We start from the raw sequence: 26,311 nt of genomic DNA on the forward strand, positions 1-26,311 counted from the left end.
TAGACCTTAATAATACTTACTGTGATACTTTAAAAGGTAGACTATATGTGGCATGCAGCACTTTCTCAAGTTATTTGACTGCAGAACCTCCTTTTCAAAAAAACATGTATTAAATTCTCTGGGGACTAGTGTTCTGAAACTTGCCTGTAATTCTCCTTTTTGGTATTATCTCTGTCAGTTTTGGTATCAGTTATGCTAAACTTGAGAAGTGAAATGGGAAACTTTTTTCTTCTGTGTAACAGTTTAAATAACATAGAGATTATTTGTCCCTTAATGGTTTGCTAGAACTTTCCTGTAAAACCATCTGAACCAGTGGCATTTCTGAGTGATAAAAATGCTTAGAATGCACACACTAGGAAGGCTTCCCCATAGGACATTTTCCTCAACAATCAGTTCTTCCGAACACCTTTTTCTTTTTTTTTTTAAAGGATCAAACAGCTATTTTAGAAAAGCCTAGAATGTGTGGAAATTAGACTTGAGACATTAGCAAATTGATACTAGTCAGTCCTGCATGGTCCTCACCTCTAACAAACAGCTTGCTGGCGCTGCCTCAGAGTGCCTCGCTGGGGCTGTGCGGGGCATTTTTGGTGAAGGGTGCAGAGCTGGCACCACGGACTAGCCACTCTAGCTGAAGGCCGAGCTCTGGATCCTTCTCCTCATCCAGTTCCATTTTATCTTCTGGCTTGTACCTTTTTCCAAGGACTGTAGGGCCATAGGTCAGCTTAAACTTTCAGATACTTCCCCTAAGCCAGCTCCACAGTCCTTGCTCTGGTCCTCTGTGGGTAGCATAAGAGGGAGACAGATATTGCTAGGAATTTGGGGTCAGTTTGAGAGGCCTGCATTGGTACTGGGGACTGCGGCCAGGCTAAGTTTGTGCTGGGTCAGCTGGGTGGTTGGGGTCTCCTGAACCAGAGTGAGCTGAGCTGAAAGATTGGCCTGGGGTCCCATAAAGCATAGGAGGGCTGAGTGTCCCTGCAAGACAGGGGTGGTGTGTGTGTGTGTGTGTGTGTGTGTGTGTGATGTGTAACATGTATCCCAGATTCCAAGAGGCTGGGCGTCCCTACAAGAGTTGTGTGGGTGTGTGTGGGGTGTGTGTGTGTCCCTGTCCCTGCAAGAGGCATGTGTGTGGGGTGCGTGTGGGTGTGTAACGTTTATCCCAGGTTCCAAGAGGCCTGGGGGCTTCCGGAAAAGCATAGGAGGGCTGGGTGTCCCTGCAAGAGGGTGTGTGTGTGTGTGTGTGTGTGTTCCTGTCCCTGCAAGAGGGGTGTGTGTGTGTGTATGTGTGTGTGTGTGTATCCGTGTGTCCCTGTCCCTGCAAGAGGCATGTGGGTGTGTGCGGGTGCGTGTGGGTGTGTAATGTTTATCCCAGGTTCCAAGAGGCCCGGGGGCTTCCAGGGATGTAAGGACTGGTGTAGGGTACAGTGCTATAGTGAGGCCTAGGAGAGCAGAGGGGACTGCGGGTCCCTGGAAGAGACCAGCTTGGGGGAGGGGAAAATCGGGGCCCAGGCTCCAAGAGGCCCGGGGCTCCCTGGGGTCTGGACTGCGCCGGGGGGCCGCTGCGGACTCTTTGAGAGGCCGGGTCGGCGGCGCCAGGGCCCTCCCCGGGCTAACGGGCCAGGCCGTGTGGGAGGCCGGCGGGGGAGGCGGGGTGCCGACCGGGCGGCGGCGCGGGCTCCGGACGCGAAGGCTCCCGCTCCCTCCTCCCGCCCGAGCCAGCCTCAGGCGCCCGGCGCCTCCCCCGGAGCCAGAGCCAGAGCCGGGAGGCCCGGAGCCCGGCCTGTCGCCGCGGCCCGCGGAGGGAGCCGCAGCCGCCGTTGTCGCCGCTGCAGCCGCCAGGCCGCGCCCCGCCCCTGCCGCCGCCGCCGCCGCCGCCGCCGCCGCTCCCCGGTGAGGCTCGCGCTCGAGCTGCCGGCCCCGCCACCTGGGCCCCGGGCCCGGCCCCTTCCGCGCCGCCCGGGCGATGAGAAGCTGCTTCTGCGTGAGACGGAGCCGGGACCCGCCACCGCCGCAGCCGCCGCCGCCGCCGCCGCCCCAGCGGGGAACAGTTAAGTGAGGGCGGGCGGGCCGGGCGCCGCGGAGGCTCAGCCGAGCCGGCCCTGCTCCTCCAGGGGACGGGCGGGCGGGCGCGGAACCCGGGCCGAGGGGCGGGCGGGCGGGCGGAGCCGGGCTGCGCCGAGGCCTTGCGGGCTCCGTGCCCGGCCAGCCGCGGGGACAGGCCCGGCGGCCTCTGCTCGGCCCTGCGCGCGCCGCGGCTTCGCGTCCTGGCTTGGCCTTGCCGCCGGTAGGCGGGAGGATAGCGAGGGGACCCGGGGGGCAAGCAGCGACCCCCTGGGCCGGGGCAGGTGAGGTCGCCGAGAGCCACGTCCGTCCAGTGAAAGGTGAGGCGGGCCACTTGTGCCGGGGCGCGGCGGCCACCTGCACAGACCTGGACCGTCGTTTCACTGGCGGGGCCCGGGGTCCACTCTCTGTGGTCACGTGGGTGCCAAGCAGATTGCACCTGAGCCTCGGGCATGATCTGCGGTCTCATCTGTGACCTGAGCAGAGCAGAGAGGACAGCCAAACTCCAGGGCACCTGTCTGCAGGGTGACGTGCTGGTGGAGGCACCCAGGACCCAGAGTACCATCCTTGAAGGGTGGTGAGCCTGTTGATGGTCACGGCATGGGGATTCCAGTGCCAGTGAGGCTCAGAGGCAGGGGCCAAGTGAAGAAGGCAGACCCATGAGCATCTTTGTCCTCTTTGTTACCAACACACAACTCTTGCTAGATCATCAGCCTTTCCCAGCCATTCAAAATGATTCTTGTATTCTCTACCCCTCCACAGCCTCTTCAGCCTGGCCCAGAGGAAGGCCCACTGGAGGGCAAAAAGGGAATGCCTGTTGCCCCTTCTCTGCTCCCTGCCCCCCACTCATGAACCAGCCCTGGCTCAGTTTGCTGCCACAAGCAGACAGCAAGCTGGAATCTCTTTAGAGGCCTTTGTCTCTGATGGTTCCTTCTCAATATAATCTCATTGTACATTTCTGGACAGCTGGCTGGATCTCATCTCATTTTAACAGGGCAAGAAAATCATATCAGCTGCACCAGAAAAACCTTAGAAAAGTTAGGAGATAAGCTCAGTGGAAGCCTAGACTAACTGAAAAACTCAGTGTACTCAGAAAGTTAGCGCAGGAGACAGGTGACACCTTTCTTGCTTGTGGGAAATTGAACTGGCTATTTCAAGATGTTGTGCCTTGCATAGAATATTTAAATGGGGCCTCTGAGAGATGGGCCCTCTTCTGGGACCTGGGCACCAAGACCTGTGCAAAGCAGTTGACATAGCAATTACTGGTTCACTTGAGCCCAGAATTACCTTCTCTAATCTGCATTTTTCATTCCTTCCTTCTAGCTTTTAGGCCAGACTCCTGATTTACCCTAAAGGCATTTCTCTGCTTTGCCTCCTTTCCACTGGTGAGCTTTTCCCCCATTTCTAGATGGAAGAGTACACCATGATTAAATGCAAGGATGTCAGAATTAGACCTCAGCTTATGCCTTGGCTCTCCTTATTGTGTGTTCTTACGCAAATTAGTGAACTTTTCTGAGCCTCAGTTTCCTCATCTGTAGAGTGAGGCTCATGATAGTATCTATCTCATAGGATAAGTAAGAAGTAAGAGAAATGTAAGAAGTAAGAGAAATGTAACAGAAGTGCTCAGCTCTGTGCCTGCCACAGGGCAAGTGGTCAGTAAAAATTAGTGGTTAGTATTCAGGGTTTGTTAACTGGTTAATCAGAAGAGTAGCTTCAGTATGTTTAGTGTGCTTCTCTGTTAGTGGTTGTTATTGAGGGCCACTAGGAAAGGATGGGCACAGAAGGCAATGGCACCCCACTCCAGGACTCTTGCCTGGAAAATCCCATGGATGGAGGAGCCTGGTAGGCTGTGGTCCATGGGGTCACTAAGAGTCGGACATGACTGAGCGACTTCACTTTCACTTTTCACTTTCACACATTGGAGAAGGCAATAGCAACCCACTCCTGTGTTTTTGCCTGGAGAATCCCAGGGATGGGGGAGCCTGGTGGGCTGTCATCTATGGGGTCGCAGAGAGTCGGACACGACTGAAGCGACTTAGCAGCAGCAGCAGCAGGAAAGGATGGGAGTAGAAAGAACACTGGACTTGGAATCTTGGGATATCTCCTGGAACCTAGGTAACCCTAGGCAAGTCATGGAACCTCCTGGGACCTTTCAGAATCGCCATTTGCTTATTTATTAAAGAGACCTAAACGTAAAACCTGTCCTGTAAGGCTGAACGAGCTAAGGTATGTGAATGTGTGCGACACTGTGGGGGGGGGGGGGGATCCTCACTAAATTTAAGTGGGATCTAACCCTAACCCCTAGTCAATTAACGAGGGGTCTAAGATCCTAGTTTTGTGGGTCTGCCATTTTGACAATTTGTTGTGGGTGGGAGGGGCTGGAAGAAAAACAATGGAAGAATATCTTGCCGTACATTTTACAAAACCACACGACCACATGAACACATTGTGATCTGCTCTCAGGGCCTTGGAAGGGGTGAGTGGGGGCTGGGGTGGGGCGTCTGAATCCAAGCGTCCTGGGCCCCGCTGCCACGGCAGGTTGAAAGTGCTCCCTGCCTCGTGCTCAGAGCGAGGTGTCCTTGCCACGCTGAAAAGCAATGGTGGTGCTGGAGTCAAGCATGGGAAATGTCAAAGGTGCTGTTACGACGACGAAGATAACAAACGACTGCACGGCTGGACGTGATGGGCTTCAAACACTGCGTTTAGTTGGCTGTGGCCAAGTGAGCAGGGTCTTGTTTGCTCGTTGGGTTGTGGGAGGGGAGGCCTGGGTTCCCTGAATGAGCTGCTTCTCTGCAGGCTGTCCTGGCTCCATCTGAGGCTCTCCCTGGCCTGCGGTGCCTGGCCCCACGGGCTCTCCTTGGCCTCCTGCTCTCTGGACCACCACTGGGAATTGTGGTTTCCCTGAGTTGTCTGCACTGTTTGCAGTGGAGTTGCCTGCCTCAGATCTCTTCTCCCCCGCTGCTTGGGAGGCAGGGTGTGCTTGACATTACCTCCTTGCTGGGGACATCCTGTGGGCAAGCGTTGGTTTACACGAGACACTTCTGGCGAGATGCAGAGCTTGTGTAGGCTGAAATGTGAGAGGCCTGTGGGCCCAGAGCCCAGGGGTCACATACTTGAGCTTTGTAGCTGTTCAGACTCCCCTGAAAACTGGAGGGCCATCTTGTTGGGCCTGTGGCTATGAGATTGTTCTACACATGCAGATTTTTTTTCAGGTACTGATCGGCCCAACACAATATTCAAAAGAATATCCTTTGATCCTTTATGAGAGAGAAATAAATGAATTCTTAATGAGCTAAATATCCCTAGAATGTTTATTGAAATGCAGATCCCAAAGCCTCAAACCCAGACTTTGAATCAGAGTATCTGGGGAAGGGGCCCCAGAATCTGCCTGTTGAACAAGAATCTTAGGTTGTACTTAATGCTTACTGAAATTTGAGGGCCACAGTTATAGATGCTTTTTAAAAATACAGTGAAACACACAAAATAAAATTTGCCATCCTAATTTGCTACCTAATGCATTGATGGCATTAAGTACATTCATGTTGTTGTACAACTAATGGCTGGAACTTTTTCATTTTGCAAAACTGAAACTCTGTACAGTTGACCCTTGAACAACATGCATATGAACTGCGCAGGTCCACTTACACATGGAATTTTTTCATTAATAACTGTTGCAGTACTACACTTTCCCCAGTGAGTTGAACCCCCAGTATGGGAGGGACCATGCATTTGGAGGCCCACCTATAAGGTATATTCAGGTTTCCAACGACTTGGAGAGTTGGTATTCCTAACTCCTGCATTGTTGAAGTGCCGTCTGTGCTCATTACGCAACTCCCATTTTCTCCTCCTCCAGCATCTGGCAACCACCATTCCACTTTCTATTAATTTGACCACTCTGAGTACCTCATACCTCATATAAACGGAATCATGTAGTATTTGTCTTTTTGTGACTATCTCATTTCACTTAGCATAACAACTTCAGTGTTCATCCACACTGTAGCATGTGTCAGAATTTCCTTCCTTTTTAGCAATAGTACTCCATTGTACATAAAGACCCCATTTTACTTACCCATTTATCTGTCTGTGGATACTTGGGTTACTTCCACCTTTTGGCTATCATGAATAATACTGCTGTGAACATAAACAAATATCTCTTCAATACTCTATATCCAGTTCTTTTGGGTATATATCCAGAAATGGAATTGCCAGATCATGTAGTCATTCTACTTTTAATTTTTTGAGGAATCACCATACCATTTTCCATAGTTGCTGCATCTACTTTTCCACCAAGAGTGCCCCAGGTTTCCAATTTTTCCACAGCCTCAGCTATACTAATTTTCTGGTTTTTGCTAGAAACCATCTGGAGAGCATGGCAACCCCTTCCAGTATTCTTGCATGGAGAATCCCCATGAACAGAGGAGACTGGTGGGCTATAGTTCATGGGGTCGCAAAGAGTCGGACTAAGTGACTAAGCGTAGCACAGTAACCGTCCTCATGGGTCTGAGATGATATCTCACTGTGGATTTGTTTTGCATTTCCCTAATGAGTAATGACACTGAACATCTTTTCAGATGCTTTTTGGACATCTGTATATCTCCCTTGGAGAAAAGCCTTTTCAAGTCCTTTCCCCCTTTTTTTCATTAAGTTATTTGCTTTTTGTTATTGCTCTGTTGTAGGAGTTCCTTATAGACTTGGATTTTAACCTCACATATATTCTGTTTGTTTGTTTTTCTTATTTTATTTTTGGCTGCACTGGGTCTTCATTGCTGCATGTAGACTTTCTCCAGTTTCAGTCTATGGACTTCTCATTTTGGTGCTTCTCTTGTTGCTGAGCACAGGGTCTAGAGCACAGGCTCAATAATCGTGATGCATGGGCTTAGTTGCCCCTTGGCATGTGGGATCTTAACAGACCAGGGATCAAACCCATATGCCCCATATTGCAAAGTGAAAAGTGAAAGTGAAAGTTGCTCAGTCGTGTTCAACTCTTTGCAACCCCATGGACTGTATAGTCCATGGAATTCTCCAGGCCAGAATACTGGAGTGGATAGCCTTTCCCTCCTCCAGGGGATCTTCCCAACCCAGGGATCAAACCCAGGTCTCTTGCATTGCAGGCAGATTCTTTACCAGCTGAATCACAAGAGAAGCCCAAGAATACTGGAGTGGGTAGCCTATCCCTTCTCCAGGGGATCTTCCCGATCCAGGAATTGAACCGGGATCTCCTGCATTGCAGTCAGATTCTTTACCAACTGAGCTGTCAGGGAAGCGCGCATTGCAAGGCAGATTCTTAACCACTGGACCACCGAGGAAGCCTGGATTTTTAACCTCTTATCAGATATATATGGTCTGCAAATATTTTCTCCCATTCTTTTGTTTCTTTTGATGGAAGTTCTACAAGTTCTTTATATACTTTAAAACCCTGTAAAGAAAATATTAGGCATTGTTCCAGTTTTATAGGAGTGGAAACTTAGGCCCAGTTCAGTTTGCCTGTCTGCGGTCACACAGCTGTGTCAGAGTTGCAGCTCAAGCCCTGGTTCCTCTGAGTCCAGAGCCCACACCTTTTCTATTTCTCTGCTTTACCACCCAGCCCTCCCCTGAGCTAACAGCGTAAAGAGGCCCTGCCAAGTCCACAGGAGGTGGCGATGGCTTGAGAAGTATTCAGCTTCAGGAGAGGAAATGGGAACCCAAGACTTGGGAATCTCCCTTCCGACTACTGGGGCGCTCCTTCCTATAGATCCTCATCATTACTCAGACCTTAGAGGGAGCAGAGAAGTATAGACAGGTTTTGAACGGTTTTGTCTGTTGAAGCATTTCATAAGCTTGTTTCAGAGCCCCTCTGCTACTCACAGTCTCCCAGACAGTCCGGCCCGTTCATGCCGCCGCTGTTGCCTCGTCTTCTACCCGCACTCCTCGCAGTCCTCTGCACCCTCTATCTTTCAGGAAAGCCAGCTCCCTGAGCGCACCCCCACCCCCTGCCCCAGCAGGAGGGGGTGTCCCCTTCATTTACGGTTCCTTTCTTCGAGGACATTTCCTCCAGCCCCGTGGGTGGTGGCCATGACTTATCTGTCGCCGTGCCATCCAGCACAGTGCCACTGCGCCCGAGCAATGCATTATCCAGTCTCTGCCCCAGCCCAGACCAATCAGAGCAGAACCTGGAGGGGAGCTGTAGTTTTTACAGACTTCACGGGGAGTCTTCATGGAGCCCCCTGCCAGGTCCTCATCCAGCCCACTCGCTGGATCTAAGACAGACCCACTTCTGGAACTGCCCAGAGTACCGAGGTCCCACCTCCCTTGCTTGGCAGGTGGCTCAGCCCTGGAGTTGCGGTGTTTGTCCTGCACCAGGCATCAGTGACCCCAGCGGGGCACTCTCACCATTGCTCCTACTGCTTTACGTGCCTCCTTAGTCCAATGGAACACAGACAGTTTTGAGAGAAGGACAGGGACTTCATTTATCCATCCTCCCATCCGTCCATCCATTTATCCGTAGTCTATTTATTGATGATGCAAATTTATTAAGTATTCACTATAGACTGGTACTATGATGGGCATATACCTTTGAATAGTGAATGCTCTGCTTGGGAAAGTGTTGTAACCTTCTGAGAGGCAAGACTGTGTTTCTTTGTGTGTGTGTGTGTGCATGCATGTGTGCCCATGTGCTAAGGTCATGTCCTCGGACAACATCAGGATTCTTAGTGACAGCATCTGTCTGGCTGGGCAGTGAGGAAGGTTTGGGGTGAATGGGAGATATGACCCAGAGTTTGAATGATGGGGTGGGTGCCATAGGGGAGGGACTGGGTGCTCTTGGGAAACCTGTGTTAGGGAGGGAAAGACTGAAGGACTTACTCTGAGGCTGTTTCCCATGGATTATGACCTTCAGGTTCCTTCTTCCCTTCCTCCCTCCCCACCTCAATTTCCTTCCTTCATCAAACATCCCATGAGTACCTACTGCCTTGTTCTCAGACTTTGGACTGTGGACCAGCTGTTTCAGCATCTACTGGGATCTTATTAGAAATGCAGCTTTTCAGGCACTGAGTCAGCATCTCGGGGAGTGGGTGTAGGACTCTGTTTTCATGAATTCTCTAGGTGACTCAAGCATGCTAGAGTTGGAGAACGTCGGGCTTCCCGTCTTCATCGCTGCTCCACACTCAGTACAAGAGCGTTCCACAAACATTTGTGGGCTGACTGTTGTGTACCACATCCTGTTCGGTACTAGGGATGTGGAGATGCCCCAGGGGGAGGATGGCGAGGTCAGCCAGGTTGAAGGTATCAATGGGACACGCAGGTGACAATAGCCAGCAGGGCACCAGATACACATATCTGAGTCTCAGGAGAAAAATCCCAGCCTTGGAGGTAATTTGGAAGTCATCAGCACACACAGATAGTATGATTATATGACCAAAGAAACTCTTAAGGCCCATGTGAAAGTCAAGATTGCGGGTGGTGATGAGGTGAGGTGTCTACTGACCTGAAGCCAGGTGTTCTGACAATTCTGGCCTCAGGGCCCATTTGTCCAATGTCGAGGTGACATGTTAGCATTTTTACTCAGCAGACACTTTGGCCATCAAGCTAAGACTGTGACTGTTTCCTGTCACTGAATATTAGGCAAATGGCTGGCTGGCTCTTGGGCCTCCTGGGATGGTTTCATTTGTAGGGCGTCTGCCTTCCATGGGGGTCCGCCTTCTGCCTTCTCTCCAGGGGGCACTATGGCACTGAGACCTGATGGGAGTGGGTAGGGACGACCTTCACCTGCAGTAACTGTGAGCAAGTTGGGGTGGGGCTCACAGTGTACTGGAGAATGCCCCCTCCTCCCCAGCACCAGGCTCCCTGGTTTTGCAGAGCTGGGCCTGTAGCGGCAGGCCTTTGGCCACAGCTGTGCTATAGAACTTGATCTGGATTTATTTTGGGAGAGTGTATATTGGGATCCAGCACTGCACTGTAATTCAGCTACCCAAACTCCAGGCCCACCTCACATGGTTTATGATAAATCTGTTTGGCTATCAAATGGTTAATGCCAGTCTAAGCAGAGGTCTGATGGGGTGGATGCATTTGTACACCAGATTCTTCTATTAGAAGTAACAGACTTTTACTGGAAAAAAAGGAAGTGCTCGCCATTGTTAATTCCCTGGCTGGAAAGTTCTTTGTGATCCAGAGGAGCTTAGGAAAATACTTGCTTTCATTCCCCAGTATCTTAGCAGCCTTCCCAGCAGCCTGTGGCCTGTTGCCACCAGATCGTACTCGACAGCATTTGTCAGAACAATTTGGTTTCTGACTGGTCATTCGGCTCAAATGTCCAGGCCACAGTACAGGAGGCACCAGGAGGCTATCCTGAGGTTACAGTGGCCGCCTCTCAGCCGGTGCGCTATCCCTATGGGTGGTGCTCAGAGCCGGCTGGCTGTTTGCCTGGGTGCCGCATGGACCCTGACCTCAGCCTGCAGTCTCCTGAGGAGGCAGGGCTCTGCATGCACCACGGCTGCCTGCGGAGGCCGGGTTTGGTTATTTGTGTGTGTTGTGGCTACATGGGTGAAGCCTAGCCACCGACTTCCTCCCCTGTCCTTCTGTCCCCCGCTTAAGATTTGTTAGCAGGAAGGAACCGGTAGTTATGGGGTAACAGAGACAAGCAGGGGTTCCTGCAGCCCACCGGCACCACCAAGCTGCTGGGAAGCAGGCAGAGAGCTGCCCCATGCCGGCCAGGGGCAGCTGCAGCTTTTCCTCAGGGAGCTTTGCTCTTTGGCCATTTCCCTCGGGGAGTGAAATATTTATGTACTGCTTTTCCCCAGCCCTGCAAGCTGGTAGATGTGGGCAGACAGTTTATGTCTTTTCTGCCCTTGACTTTGAATTTCAGACAATCCGATCACAAGTTCATACTTCTGTAGAGACTTAATTAACCCACTGGTTTTGTCATTTCAATTCCAGTAGCCCTATTTAACCTGCCCCGCCCCCCAATACTTTGATATTACTCTCCTCCAAAGCTGTGTGCGAGTCCCACCTTCAGACCTGGTGGGCAGCACAGGCTCTGCTTCTGAGCCGGTCTTCCTTCCTTGCCCTGGGTTCCTGCTGTGCCTCCTTTGAAGGCAGCATCCCCTGCCCCCCAGCAGTTGTTGCCTCCCCACAAAAGTGCTTTAAACTCCTCGGCTCACACCCTACCCTGCTGCTGGAAGGGCCTTGGTGGAGAGAGGTCTGAGCTCTGTTAGTTAGGTTTTGATTTCAGTACAGGAGTTGATAAAACGAGATAAACCCCAGGCTCACAGGGCCGGGGAAATTAAACAGAGATGATATCAAAGTTCCCCTGAGTTTTCAACTGTGATTCAGTAGCTTAGTTTTCTCCCAGACTGCGGCCGGGAGGCACGCCTTTGATTCTGAAACAATGTTCAGCATCAGTTAAGCCCAGCACTGCTGACTTTTAGGGATTAAGCACACTGTCGTAGTAATTCTTTGATCAGCTACAAGGGAGCCGTGTGCTGTCTGTGTGAAGGGACTTTATAGTTAAAGTTCATTTCTCTGTGAACCTGGGGTGACAGCCTTGGTGAGGTGCTGCCGTGCCCGGGGGCTGAGACCTCCCCCGGGCACTGTTTGCTGCACACGCAGGAAGCTCTTACCCAGTGTTGTTGGAGGGAACTCATTGAGCACAGCTGGAAAAAATCCTGCTGGCCTGGAAAACACACCTCACCCTAACTGGCCCCATCCAGTCCCTCAGTCCCAGGAAGTACCACACACACACACACACACACACACACACACACACTCTCTCTCTCTCTCTCTCATTCTCACACACACACTCTCTCTCTCTCATTCTCACACACACACACACACACACACACTCATCCACACACACACACACACACACACACTCTCTCTCTCTCTCATTCTCTCACACACACACACACACACACTCTCATACACACACACACACACTCTCTCTCTCTCTCATACACACACACACTCTCTCTCTCTCTCTCTCTCTCTCTCTCTCTCTCATTCTCTCTCACTCTTCATCCCAGTTCCTCAGTCCCAGGATGTACAACACACACACATACTCTCATCCTCTCGCTCGCTGTCTCTCTCTTTCTCCCCCTGCTTTGTGGAGAAATCCTCTTGGGACGGACACAGGCACAGCTGCCCAGACTGAGGCTCTGTAGCCCCCAGCCTTGGCGATGGTCCGAGTGAGGCTGGCTGCACGCGCGGGGTAGACAGGGACCGGACGCCCTGTGAGGTTACGCCAGGAGGACCAGGTCAAGGTCAGTGCTGCCGGGGTACTCTCTACTCTTCCGACCCCGCGCGATCAGAGGTGACTCCCGGGTGCTGCTACAGTGTCATTCCTTCCCCGACGTTTCCTGGAAATCCACTCAGCTTCAGGTTGGCTCCTCCCTAGAGTTCTCAGAAATCTCAGTCTTTGTTGTCTTGTCATCTAAAACACCGGGTGAACTTTCGGCTTTTCCTACAGAGACCCTCCTTGAAGCCACAGCTGAGGCAGTAGAAGTTTCCCGCTATCCCCTGCCCCCAACTCCGTTGGCCCTGCAACTTGCAGTTGATAGTGGAGGCCCCCACCACCCGTGTGCTGTTGATTGTGTTCACATCACCCCCTTCCCGCCTCTGCAGCACGCGGGTTTCCCTCATTAGGCCTAAATTTACCTCTGTCCTCCACAAACATGGCCTTAGCTCATTTTTATTGCTGTAAATTATTTATGAGGGAAATGTTGCATCTCGAAACTGAGGTGTGAGGAAAATTAATCCCATGTTACTTTTATCTCTCAATACTTTTCTCCCCCTCGCTTCATTTACTGGGTTACTGCTAGAGAAGGGAGAGCTTTGGCATTTTAAAATATAATTGGTTCTGAGAGCGCTTTCTTGATCAGGTATGGGATGGGAAGTCCGGTCTCTCTCTGCCCAGTGTGTGGAAAGTAGACCAGACTGGGGAGGGTCAGAGGCCCCTGGGGCTCTACCTTCTGCCAGCCCATGGCATCTGAGAACTCCAGGCCTCTGTTTCTTTCCTCTAAAATAGGGATTAATATGCTTCAGTCCCCTTCCTAGGTGTGGTGTGAGCATCCGTTGAGGAGCCGGAGAAAGCTTTTTTGGTAATTGCTGGGCACTGCTCAGATGCGGGGAGGTGTGTCGGTGCGTTCTGTGTGCAGCTAGAATTTGGAGCTGGAGGTGGATGCCGGGCTGGGCAAAGAGCTGAGGAGGACGCCCGTCGTTGCAAGCAGGCCTGGCATTTTCTGCTGCAGCCCAGTGTCAGCGTCTTGCGAGACAGGTTAATGGTGGTCTTAAACACCCCCCACTCCTCTGCCCCTCTCCCCAGGCAGCTCTGCTCTGCGCTCCCCCCGACTCACCCACCCCCATTAACGGCCTCTTCGCCCCTTCTCCGAGGCCTGGCCTGTGACCCGGGCAGCCGCAGTGCCATCCCTTCGGGCCGGAGGCTCCGCGCAGCCCGGGGAGCGCCGAGTGCTAGTTAATAAATGGCCTTTTGTGAGGAAGGTCAATTGAAGTGACGGTAGAGACGCTGTTAAGAGTAATTTGCAGTCAGAAAATATGTAATTCAGAGCAAGAAGCTCTGAGTGATTGCCTCTGCCATGGATATCTTGGGCGTTTCTCATTAAAAGCTTCCTTTGCTGGTGGTGGCGCTTTCTTCCGCCGCCCCAGCGAGGAGTCATTTGTCTGTATTTCACAAAGGCTGCTGGATCCCCCAGGGCACTGCCACTGGGGGGGTGTGTGTGTTGTGGGGGGTGGGGGGGAGGCGTGCATCTGAGATGCTCAGTGCTAATGCCCTGCCCGCCGCATCCTCCCAGCCTGCAGGCCCGCCGCCCGCTGCCCGCCGGCCGGCTCCTTTGTCTGCTCAGGAGGCCGCCCGCAGCCATCTTGGGGCCCAGTGCCCGGCTGCCCAGTGCATTGTGGGAGCAGCAGCGTCAGCACCACCACCCCCCGCCCCACCCCCGCAACTTGCACGCGCTGCAGATCAGAGGAGGCGGTTGGTACCTGGACCGGGATGCAGTGACCCGAGGACGGGGCATCGCTCAGCTAATAAAACATTTCTTATTTATTCCCATGCTCCCCGCCCCCCACCTCAGATAGTAGAGGCAGCACTATTTTAATAATAATAATAAAAAAACTTACCTCTCACGTTCTTTATTAAATTCACAGCATGATATTTTAGCACTGGCAGAATCGAGTGCCTTCTGTTAATGAGTTGTTAATTGCAAAGCATTTCGGTAACCAACAGCAGGTATACCAGTATTTTGCTAAGGGCAGTGATGTTATTTCCTTGTTAACCAAGAATACCGAGTTTTCCACGTGAAGTACTTTTTGATCAGTGGTTTGCTTTGGATTCCGCTGGTGCAGATAGTGAATTCTAAACCTTCCTGACTGGGGGCTTCCCTGCGGATTCATTCAGTAAATATTCACTTAGTGCCTACTGTGTGCAGGAAGCACTGAGCCCTGTGCTTTATGCAGATAAACTCTCCTGGTAAATGAGATCTGAAAATAGAAAACGATTCAGTGATGCAGTGTGATGTTCTGCCCCCCTGCCCTTTACTTCCAGATGCTTATTTTCAGTAGAATTAAGTAAAGCTTAACTTAGTTTGACTTTTGTCATAAACAGAAGCTGAGAGTGTGGCTGCTGCCAGGCGCCTCCTAGCCTTGATCAGGGAATTAGCTCCCTGGCACTGACGAGCCTGTTTCCGGAGCCTTTCGTGGGTTCCAGGGAATGCTGGTTACACAGTGACTTGCATACCGCCCTCTGGTTGTTTCTACCTAGGAGGCTGTAGTCCTTTTTAATGGCCTCTGCCTTTTCTGATTCTAGGCTGAGAACTTAAAATATTCCTACTGGCTGCCTAGTTAGACAAGAGTGTTTGGTTTGCTTTAGCAGCAGTAACCAGCCTTGAGAGATCTGACAGACCCACAGCCAGTGGAATGTAATCGCTGCAGAAGGAGGTAGAATTTAACTTGCTGTTTTCCACTGCTGGTCCTTTTAAAAAGCTCTAGAAGTTATTTACATAAGGTGTTACCATTTTATATGCTTTCTGCTACACTGCCACTCGAGCTGCCCAGACCCACTGCTCTCTATATTCTGCTGGTCTCCTCTGGTCACATCAGGAGGCAGGCAGCAGCAGAATAATAATTTCATTTCCCTCCCTTTCTCCCAGTGTCCAACAAGAATTACAGTCATTGTTAGTGTTTAGCTTTGAGTAAGTGTCCACATGACCCTAGGATTAAACACAACAAAGGGACCCACCAGTCCTCTTGGGAACAGCAGTAACCACGTTTCTGGCCGATTACACTGGACCTTTGTGTCCGTCACCCACCCTTCTCATCTGCTTTTCGTTGAGGGCCTACTGTGTGCCAGGGGACCTCTCCAGGCCCTTCGTTTCCGGGATTCCCTTAGTTCTCACAGCATCACTGCAGCTGTCAGCGTCCTGAACCTTTGCTTGCCTGCTCACCAGCTATAAGTCATGGAGCCTGGACTCCATTGCCTGCTGTGGCCTCCATGGCCAGAGCACTTTCCTCTATGTGTTCACAAAGCTCTGCCTCCGCAACAGCCCACCCTTGGATGTAGTCATGGCTGTGGATTTGGAGGACTGTTCTTCCGCCAGGAGATGCTGTGAGGGGGAGAGATGGAAGGTGTTGCTAGATTTAACCATGTCTGATTTATCCTTAGAGAAGCTGCTGGTGTCTGTGTGGAAGTCAGAAAGCAGGGCGGGAGAGTGTTCAAAACTAACTTGAGAAGAGCAGGGGCTGGAGGTGACTTGAATTCTTTTTTTTAAAAAATAGAATATTGGTTTATATATTTGGCTGTGCCAGGTCTTAGTTGGGGCACATGGGATCTTTGGTCTTTGTTGAAGCATGTGAACTCTTAGTTGTGGCATGCGGGATCTAGTTCCCTGACCAGGGATCAAATCCAGGCCCCCTAGCATTGGGAGCGCAGAGTTTTAGCCACTGAACCACCAGGGAAATCCCTACTTGAATTCTTAATCTGAGGAAAGGGTTGGGTAAAGCCAGGGCTCCCTTAGCTGGTCCAGGTATGTGAAGTTGAATTCAGGATATTTGCCCCAAGATTCTGGTTCTGTTTGAGACTCTGTATCGCTCACTTTAAATGCTCCATTAGAATTTTGTACTTTCTTTTTCCTTTTCGGAATCAGGAGGAAGCCACCATGCCTGAAGTCAAAGACCTTTCAGAAGCCTTGCCAGAGACGTCAATGGATCCCATCACAGGAGTCGGGGTGGTGGCTTCTCGGAACCGAGCCCCAACAGGCTACGACGTGGTGAGTCAATATTCACTGATTTGGCAAATATTTGTTTCCGGTGTTCAAGACCCTCTGAACCTTGTGTGTAAGATGTGTTTCTGCCTTCTAGGAACTTAAACAGGGAGGGAAAGCATCACCAACGGCAAGGTGCGGGAAGTGTCCTGGCTGGGGAGCAGATGACCTGAGCTCATCTGGGCTGTTGCTCAGCCTTAGCTGAGTCACTTGACCTCCGTGATGGTCACCTTCACATCTATAAAATTAAGGGGTTGGATTAGTTGACTTCCAGAGTCATTTCTAGCTGTGACATTTCATGAAAAGAATCCAAGCATCTGAAAGACCCTTGGTTGTCATACATTGTCTTGTATAAATGTTATAAATATGTTGACATGAGTTTATATAGCTTCTTACAGTTTACAAAGCAGTTTTTCACACCCATGAACTCAGCTGGCTCTCACAATTCCCTGGAGGCTGGGAGGGCCAGTTGCCTTCCGTCCACTGTGCTGATCAGGAGAACACAAGCTCCGAGAAGGGAAGTAATGGAGGCCCAGTGCTTAGGAGTGGTGAATCAGGTGACTCAGGTCCGGGGCTGTGATGACCGCATCACCACAGTTTAGTAGAGAATTGGCTTTGCTTTTCAGCACACTTCTGTGGTGGTGTTCAGTAGTACCAATGGCTTGAATTGATTATAGTGTTTTTTCAGTAGATAAATTCCAACTTGGTTGGGGCTTAAAATGTGCAGAGGAACTATTGGGAGGTTTTAGCTAACAGTGACTGTTGTCATGTGTTCTGAACTTCTAAGGTGGACTTAAAAATAAATTATTTCTTTATTTTTGGTTGTGCTCAATCTACATTTCCATGTGAAGGCTTGCTCTAGTTGTGGTGAGCAGGGACCACTATCTAGTTGTGGTGTGAGGGTGTCTCACTGTAGTGGCTTCTCTTGTAGCAGAGCTCAGGCTCTCGGGCACACGGGCTTCAGTCGTTGCGGTACATGGGCTTAGTTGCTCCGTGGCCTGTGGGATCTTCCTGGATCAGGGCTCGAACCTGTGTCTCCTGCATTGGCGGGTAGATTCTTTACCACTGAGCCACCAGGGAAGCCCCTAAAGTGGTCTTATTTTTCACTTTCCTTATTTTGTTTGACGACAGAGGATGAGATGGTTGGATGGCATCACCGGCTCAATGAACATGGGTTTGGGTGGACTCCGGGAGTTGGTGATGGACAGGGAGGCCTGGCATGCTACGGTTCATGGGGTTGCAAGGAGTCGGACATGACTGAGTGACTGAACTGAACTGATTTTGTTTGGGATGATGTTTTATTCTTGCTCATTGAAAATGTATACCCAGAATAAATAAAAGAATGTAAGTCTCATTCTTCAGCACTGAAAACCTGGCACAGTGATAAAATCAGTGTCTGATGTGAGGTGTGAGTTTGGGGGGGGATGCCATGCCCAGTCCAGAAGAAGCCCTAAGGCAGGGTTTCTCACCCTTGGCATTACTGACATCTTGGGCCAGATGTTCAGATAGTGGTAGCTGGCAGGGCGGTCCCATGCATGGCGGGGACAGCATCCCTGGCCTCTTGCCACTCGATGCAGATAGCCCCAGCCCCCAGGGTGTGCCAGCCAAGAATGTGTTCAGACTTGCACACGTCCCCAGGCAGAGGGGCAGGCAGGCAGAATCAGCCCCATGGTGAACAGTGCCTGTTGCGTCAGCCCATGCTGGCTCCCATGTGAGGAAGGGGGAGCCTGTTACAATTCTCCACATCACTTTCTCAGCTGCTGGAAAGCTTATAAACATTTTTAAAGTGAACGAACAGGGGAATTTTTTTTTTTTTTTAACAAAGATTGGAGCCTTACCTGCTGCCTGACTTCAAAGCACTGTTTGAGTGTATAACTTGCCATAAAATAGAGTCATTAGGTATGGCTTTGTGCCATAAAACTCTTGAGGGAGCTAATAAAAATGTTCCTGATTTGAGAAGCCCAAGTGTCTTTTGATGAATTAGATATGAAGCAGTGTGTCGTGAATCAGGGCGGGGGCTTGGTGCGTGCCTGTCTCCGGGAGGACCATCTCCAGGGTGACTCTCCGGGTGGGGGGCGGAAACCCCAGGTCTTCTGACTGTTCCCTCGTGTGGATCTGTGTCTTTAACATTCTGCGGGGCCCCTTCGGGGTCACCATGAATGCCGGGTGAGTGGGCGGCAGATGGCCTTTGATAGTCTGGTTTTCTGAAAGTCTTGGTGAGTCTGACAGGAGCAGAATCTATCCCTATCATTTTCTCCTAACGTCGAGCTCAGGGCAGAAGAGCGCGGTGTCAAATGAGTGAGATTAATAAGCACATTTCACGGTGGGGTTGCACCAGGCATCATTGTGAAAGGTGAGCAGGCCAGGAGGCTCCAGAGGGTCAGCTCGGCAATTACCCAGGCTCCTCACGCCGAGACCAAGTGTCCGAGCTCCTCCAGAAGCCCTTCTGGGGAGAGATGCGGGAGTCCTGTCTTTGTGCTGACCGCCAGACTCTTCTCAGACGAGCATCTGCTTCCTCAGAGGTCTGACCCTGAGTTCAAGGGGAATGGGGGAGGACACCCCCCCCTTCCCTTTATCCATAGTTTAGTGGGAGGTTGACATCCAAACTGTAGTGCCAGGCTTTTGACGGTGGCCGGGCTGCAGAGATGCCGAGACAGAAGTGCGATGGCGGAAGGAGGCTCTGCTGCGGACCTCGGCCGGGGCCTCTCCGGCATCTGCTGGAGGCTTAATCCCCCCGTGCGCTCAGAGCACGCTAAGTACCGTGACACGCAGACCTGAGAGTGGATGCCAGATGGACCGCTGACCCTCGGTGGCACAACCATTTTAAAATGAGCAGAGGCCCTGGTGCTGCTGGAAGTAAAAGATGCCAAGTGTTTGTTTATAAATATTGAATTTGACAACTTCTCTGCCGGTCAGGGGATGGTTCCTCAGGTAGGGGCTGGGGATCACTTGCTAAACTTCTCAGTTTACCGTCCCTGTTTCTGCAGCCGCCTCTGAAATAGCCTCCCCTCCCTGCTCGGCAGCCACAGGCTCAGATCTTGAACGTTGCTGCCAAGGCCCAGGTCCGTCCTCTGGCCCTTCCGTGCCTGGCCTCTGCCCCCTCCTGGCTGCCTTCATTCTCCCTGACGGCGGCGTTTAGAACTGCCAGGTGTGGGGGCCCAGCCAAACTGAGGCTTGGCCTCCGAGAGACTTGGAGTTTTTTTGGTCTTTTTCTTCACTGTGCTTTAAGAGCTCCTTCCTTCCCTTCCTGAGAAGCCCCACGTGTGAATGGGAGTCTTTGCGGCATGGTGACCCAGAAGTGACAGTTTATCACCTAGTTCAAGGACTGTTCCCAGACGCCTGGGGCGGGGGGGCTTCTTGAGCTTTGGCGGGTCTCAGTCCTCTGGAGAACCCCACACCCCGGATTCGTGCTGCAGTAGGTCTGGGGTGGGGCTGAGAGCTTGCATTCTAACCGATTGCCCGCTGATGTCGATGCTGCTGGTTCAGGAGACACATTTGAGAACTGCTAGTCTAAGTTAAGTCATTCTTAAATAATATGCACCTGTGCACCCCACAAGTCTAACTCAGGAAGTGCTGTGCTAGCTTTTCCCATTAATTTCTGACGTGTCCTGATTTAGAGTTTAGGGGTTTTTTAAAAATACAAATGAGATGGTACCATTTACACTCTCATAACTTAAAAAATTAATTGTGGACTTAGCTCGATATCAGTCTATATAGATGTATCACCTCCTCTCAATAATGGATATTTATTGTTTGGCTGTTTCCTAGGTGGTGCTAGCAGTAAAGAAGCTGCCTGCCAATACAGGAGATATAAGAGGAGTGGGTTCAATCCCTGGGTTGGGAAGATTCCCCTGGAGAAGGGCATGGCAACCCACTCCAGTATTCTTGCCTGGAGAATCTCCTGGACAGAAGAGCCTGGCGGGCTGCAGTCCATAGTGTTGCAAAGGGTTGGACAGGACTGAAGTGACTTAGCACACTTGCACACCAAAATTTGGCTAATAATTCAATATTGAAGAATATTGAATTTGTTCCCATTTTTGTTTTTAATGCAATAAACAATACCCTTATGTCTGTATTTTAGCATGGTCATTTAGTGCCATAGAATAATTTCATAGGTTGAAATTACTGGGTCAGAGTGTTCACATTTTAAACTTGATAAGTGTTGCCTATTGCCTTCTAGAAATGTTGTTATATTTTGTGTTTCTGTTCTCAGGCAAGTGTTGAGTAAAGTGAAATTTGGGGGCTGGGGGATGAATTGATAAAGCCCCCCTCCCTCCAGACTCTGTGTCCAGTTTCCCATCACCAGTAAATCCAGGCAGACCTCCAGGGGTGAGGGCCTGGGCAGTAAGCAGTAAGTGGTAGCCATGGGTCTTCTCCCTAAGAGCGTCCTCCTCTCAGACAACCAGAGAGAGGACAGATACCCAAATCCTTCAACTTGGCACACGTGTCTTCCAGTCACTTCCTTCTACCGTCTTCTCCTCCAACCTCATCAACCTCTAGTTTCTCACATTTGAAATAAGGAGCAACTTTGTACCATATTTCAAAATTCTTGTGTTCCCACCTTTTTGGATAAAATTTTTCTCATCCTTCAGAACCCAGTTTGAAAACTCCTTGGTGAGGCTTTTCCTGATGTTATGCGTTTATTGCTTCTCACTTAGGCTTCATAGGTGTTTGTTGACCCCCTACTATTGTGCAGAAGCCCCGGGAATTCCAGTATCCTGGGAGGGGTTCCATCATGTGAAAGGGGAAAGGTGAGATGAGGTAGTGGGGGTGGATAAGGCCAGGTCGCACCAGAGCATTATAAGCTACACAAAGGCACTGGCCATTGTTCTGAGGGTGGTAGGAGTCATTAAAGGACTGTAAGAAAAAGGTTCTTATATTTGTGTTTTTAAAAGTTCCCTTGATGTGTGCAGAAGGAGGAGTAATTGGAGGGCATAGATAATGAGTCAGGGGCTCAGTTTGTAGGGTCTGTGTTGGTGTAGGGTGAGAGGGCAGAAACCTAACCCAGCAACAATGGAGGGACATGGGAACATGGGGCCTGGGGACCTACATGCATATTCTTTCACAGAAGAAAAAATAGGCCGAATGTTGGGAGATGGGTGCAGAGGTGAAGAAAGGGAAGGACCAGAGTGACACGAGGGTGTCTTGCTGAGCAGCTGAGTGGATGCTGATGCTCTCTGTTGGGACAGGAACATAGACAACCAGGTAAATTGAGGGTGGAAGGGGACCGCTGGTTCAGTTTGGATACACTGAGCTTGAGGTGCTCGTGTGATATCTGGGCAGGGATGCTGAGCAGCCCTAGGTCTGAAGTTCGGGGAGATGTCTGAGTGTTATCACATGGCAGAGCCTGTGCCGTCACGGAGGTGGTCCTGTCACCTCAGACTTCTCGTCAGAGTCCGCTGCAGCATCACCGATTAGGGGAGGGGGGACGGAGGCACTCGCGGGGCTGGGGCTGAGCATCCGGAGAGGTGGATGAAAACTGGAGGAAAATGAGTATTTCTAGAAGAGGTGGTCAGTATTAGTCAAAGCTCTATAAGGGGTAAATAAAATGAGGCTGAACTGTTTCTTTTGGGCTCAATTACAAGAAGGTGCTTGTGAACTTGGTGGTAGGCTCAGAAGACTGCCAGCCAGTGGATTTGAAGGGTCCCCTGAAGTGGGAGGTGAGGGTACAGATGCCTTTAAAGAAGGGAGGGTGGCAGCTAGATGGTGCCTTGGGATCAGGAGTCTTCTTGCCTTTGTTTAAAGGTGGGCAGGTGTTGAGTGTGTTTAGTCGGTGATAGGAAGGAACCAGCAGTGAGGACCGTTGACGATACAGGAGAGCAGGGGGCTGTCTGAGGAAGCAAGGCCCCCGAGGAGCCGAGGACTTGGTGTCCAGAGACTGGTCAGAGAAAAGCCCAGGAAATCGTGTGTTTTTAAAGTGAATTAATTTTTGCCTCTGCTAGATCTCCTTTGCTGCCCGCCAGCTTTCTCTAGTTGCGGTGAGCGGGGGCTACTCTTCATTGTGGTGTGTGGGCTTCTCATTGCGGTGGCTTCTCTTGTTGGGGAACGCAGACTCTAGAGCACAGCCTCAGTAGTTGGGGTGCACGGGCTCAGTTGCCCCTTGGCAACTGAGTGTGGGATCTTCCCAGACTAGAGGTCGAACCTGTGTCTCCTGCTTAGGCAGGCAGACTCTTATTCAGTGGGCCACCAAAGGTGTCCCAGGAGGTTGTGTTTGTGTCATTTTTGCTCCTTCCCAGGGCTGCGAGCTGGGAAGCCAGGCTCCGTCGTGGCCTCTGACCACCAAGTGGGCCCCCGAGGGCTGTGCGTGGACAGGTCCTCCCCTGGGTCTTTACTTCCCATTTCTTCTGTGCTTCCTCTTCTCCCACTTCCTTTCTCTCAACACTCCCATTTATTTCTGGGACTGATTAGGCAGCAAAACATTTCTAATAAACTGCTGGACCTGAATAGTTTACTTATTTGAGATTTCCTAAATAATGGGAAATTATTAAAAGACTCCGATGCTTAAACTGCCAAATGAGAGGGGCTTCGGGGGTGCTAGGAGTGGTAGTTCCTGCTCTGGGCCTGTGGACTGTTGTCTAGGGCCATAGAAAAGGATGAGTTTAAAGTGACGGATGAGTTTAAACCTGTAAGGGAAGTTCAACCTACGAAAGTGGAGGGAAGAAAAAAAGTAATTTGCCAAGTGCTAAAGCTAATTCAAGCACATTGGTATCTTTATATACAGCTCAAGAAATTTTAAAAAATCAGTGAAAGACATGCGAAGATGGTCACGATATCTAACTAAAAACATATGGTAGCTATCAGGTAGAATCTATGGAACATAATCACACATCTGGCCTTAGCAGAACTGTCACGTGAGTCTCCAGAAAGCTGATGTTGTGGGGAGGCCCAGGCCAGGCAGGAGGACCACCCCACTCCTCGGGGCCAGAGAACAGGAGACCCGTGCCTTCCTCCCCACCCCTGAAGCTCTGGCTCCACGAAGCAGATGCAGAAGCAGGTGCGGCAGCCTCTTCCCACTGCCCCCAGCTCCTGCCCCACGTGGCTTCGCTGCCCAGAGCCTGCTCCCAAGGGCGGAAATGACCGCAGACCCAAGTCCCACCACATGCTGGCTCATTTTCAGAACCAGAGCTAGTTTTCATAAAAGGCTCCAGGTGTTCCTCCCTTTTGTTCTGTGGGAAAAGAACATGAAACTGAGATTCACTGAAAACACAGAAGGTGACCTTATGGCCAGCCCTTGGGCCCTTGTCTCCTGTGGCCTGGATTAGCCAGCTTCGGTAACAGCGTCGTCCCTGCACCTTCTTGGGTGCCCGGCAGAGCCCTGGCCAGTGGAGCCACACCAGGGGGCTGGGCAGGGCCACTTACGTGTGCGCATGCCTGGCTTCCAGGAGGGGTGTGCGAGGCGAGCATCGCTGCTGTCAGGATGACGCTCAGAGATCCTGGCTTAAGTTGCCTCCTCCTAGGCTGCTCTCCCCCACCAAGTATGCATTTTGGTTTTGACCCAAAGACTTTATTCTCGCTAATGACTGGTTCCATAGTGGGATCAGTGGGAAAGGAGAGCGGACCTGGGGGGCACTGCAGCGTGCTGGCACTCCATCCTGCTCACTGCAACCTCCTATTCACCATTTACAAAGGCTCCTGACAAAGAAGCCTCACTTAGTGGATTAATGGGAAAGAAGAGGGACTTGCCTTAATCTTTCTTTTATTTTTTTTCAGTCAAACTTTTAATTTTGAGATAATTAGATTCACATGCAGTTGTAAGACATACTACAGGGAGAGCTTGTTTTTAACCTGTTTCCCCTCAACAGTAATGTCTTGCAAACTCTGGTAGAGCATCAGAACCAGGATTTGGACAGGGATATGGTCAAAATACAGAACATTTCACTTCTAAAATGTACTACCTGGGTTTTATTTTTGTTCGGGTGTGCTGAGGCCAACAGATCAGCAGAACACTGCCATTGGAAGGAGAATTTATTCTCACAGTTCAAGAGGAGGGATCCATCCGCACCATGCAGGGCCATACAGGGAGGCACCGGGGGCTGGTCAGCAGGCAGAGGAAGGGAGGGACAGGCCTGGGCAAGAGCCTTCTTTGTGGTTTCTGTGGGGAAGGCAAGGCAAGGCAGCGTAAGCAGATTTAGGATTGTCTAGTTAAATAATTTCAGCTTGCTCTGGGCTTTAAGGGTGGCCTTAGCTATCAGATAGCTGGCCTTGGGGCAATTCAGGAAAGGGAGAGAGGGTTTCAGACTGAAGGAGGCCTGAGAAAAGAGGGCAGGTGGGCATATGGCCTCAGGATTGGTTGGTTTGCATATCAAATTGTGTTCTGTCTCTAGGAATTAACTAACTCCTCTTTAACCACTGACAACCACTAATTTGTTCTCCATTTCTATAATTTTGTCTTTTCAGCAATGTTATATGAATGGAATCATAGACTGTGTAATATTTTGCAAGTTTTTTGTTATGTTTTAAAAAACTCAGCATAACTCTCTGGAGATTTCATCTAGAAAATCTATTGCGTATGTCAATAGTTTGTTCCTTTTTATTGCTGCATAGATCTAATTGATACGACTGCAGTGCAAATTGTTTAACGATTTACCCATTGAAGGACATCTTGGTTGTTTATCCAATTTGGAGCTATCATGATTAAAGCTGCTATAAATGCTTGTGCACAGGTTTCTGTGTTAACATGCCCTTTCATTCCTCCGGGATAAATGCCTAGGAGTGTACTTGCTGGTCATATGGTAGTTGGATATTCAGTTTTTTAAGAAAATGCCAAACTGCTTTCCTGGGTGGCTGGTAACCTTTTACTTTTCTACCAGTTTTGCCACTTCTTTCCCAGCATCTTTTACTGTCAACATTTTTTGTTTTGTTTTGGTTTTAGCTATCCTGATAAGGTTGTGGTGATAACTCGTCTGGTTTTCATTTGTGTTCATCTAGTGACTAACGATGTTAGAGATCTTTTCCTGTGATTATTTGCCATCTGCATTTCTTACTCATTTTCTAATTGGATTGTTTGTTTTTTACTGTTGAGTTTTAAGAGTTCTTTGTATATTATAGATGTGAGTCTTGTTGTTTGGAAACATTTTCTTCTAGTTTTCGCTTGTCTTTTTATCTTATCAGGATCTTAGAGCAAAAGCTTTAAATTTTGATGAAATCCAGTTTATCAGTTTATCAATCATGTTTTTTGGTGTTGAGTCTTAGAACTCTCAGCCTTGCCCTGGATCCTGGAGATTTTATCTTCTATTTTTTCTACACGTTTTACATTTAAGTCTGTGTTAAATTTTGACTTCGTTTTTGTGTAAGGTGTTGGATCTAGGTCAGAGTTCTTATTTTCCTCAATGCATGAACAGCTGCTTCCGTACCGTTTGTTGAACGTTGAACTGCTTTTGAACCTTTATAAAAAAAATCAATCGGGCATATTCGTGTGACTCTCCATTCAGTTTTATTCTGTGTGTCTAGCCCTCTGCCAATACTACTCAGTATTGATTGTTGTAGCCTTATAGTAAGTTTTGAAATTGGGTAAAATGTTTTCTCCAACTTTATACTTCATTTAAGGTATTGTTTTTAGCTATTCAAGTTCCTTTGTCTTTCCATATAAATTTTAGAATAATCTTATTGGAATTTAGATGGGAATTAATATGTTAAAAGGGGCTGTGGACCAACAGGGAGGTGGTTCCCTATACCAACGACAAGCAGTGCTCAGACAACACCTGTACGTGCCCTGTAGTCGAACAGTTCTGACACTGTCTACCTGGAAAAAGCATCAGCGTCCACAGGTTAAGAGCTCAATCCCACAAGACTGCACCGCCCCCCAAACTTTGGTGCTGATCACCAGCCTAGATTGTCACCTGTGTGTCTAACCAATTGGCTGTAGTTCTGGGGTTCCAATGACCTCATTCCTAAGTTCAATTAATTTGCTAAAGTGACTTACAGAACTCAGAGAAACATTTTACTTACTAGGTCATTGGTTTATTATGAGAGGATATAACTCTGGAACAGCCAGATGGAAGAGTTTATAG

At 50.0% G+C, this 26,311-nt stretch overlaps 1 protein-coding gene across 5 annotated transcripts in view; it reads left to right on the top strand.

The window, feature by feature from the left end:
• Window positions 1-1,207: 1,207 nt before the first annotated feature.
• Window positions 1,208-26,311, top strand: part of MVB12B (multivesicular body subunit 12B) — a 190,577-nt gene continuing 165,473 nt past the window's right edge. Inside the window, exons 1-2 of one of the 5 annotated variants that reach the window (XM_070453017.1) lie at window positions 1,208-2,044; window positions 16,185-16,307. In XM_070453017.1, coding sequence (XP_070309118.1) covers window positions 1,961-2,044; window positions 16,185-16,307 — 207 coding nt within the window. In that variant the 5' untranslated portion in view covers window positions 1,208-1,960. Of the gene's footprint in view, window positions 2,045-2,231; window positions 2,379-15,767; window positions 15,787-16,184; window positions 16,308-26,311 lie in introns of those variants that run through there. The other 4 variants (XM_070453027.1, XM_070453021.1, XM_070453033.1 and 1 more) reach the window with 4 other exon arrangements.

This window comes from Odocoileus virginianus, chromosome 2, assembly GCF_023699985.2.
Source record: "Odocoileus virginianus isolate 20LAN1187 ecotype Illinois chromosome 2, Ovbor_1.2, whole genome shotgun sequence".
NCBI classification, from domain to species: domain Eukaryota; kingdom Metazoa; phylum Chordata; class Mammalia; order Artiodactyla; family Cervidae; genus Odocoileus; species Odocoileus virginianus.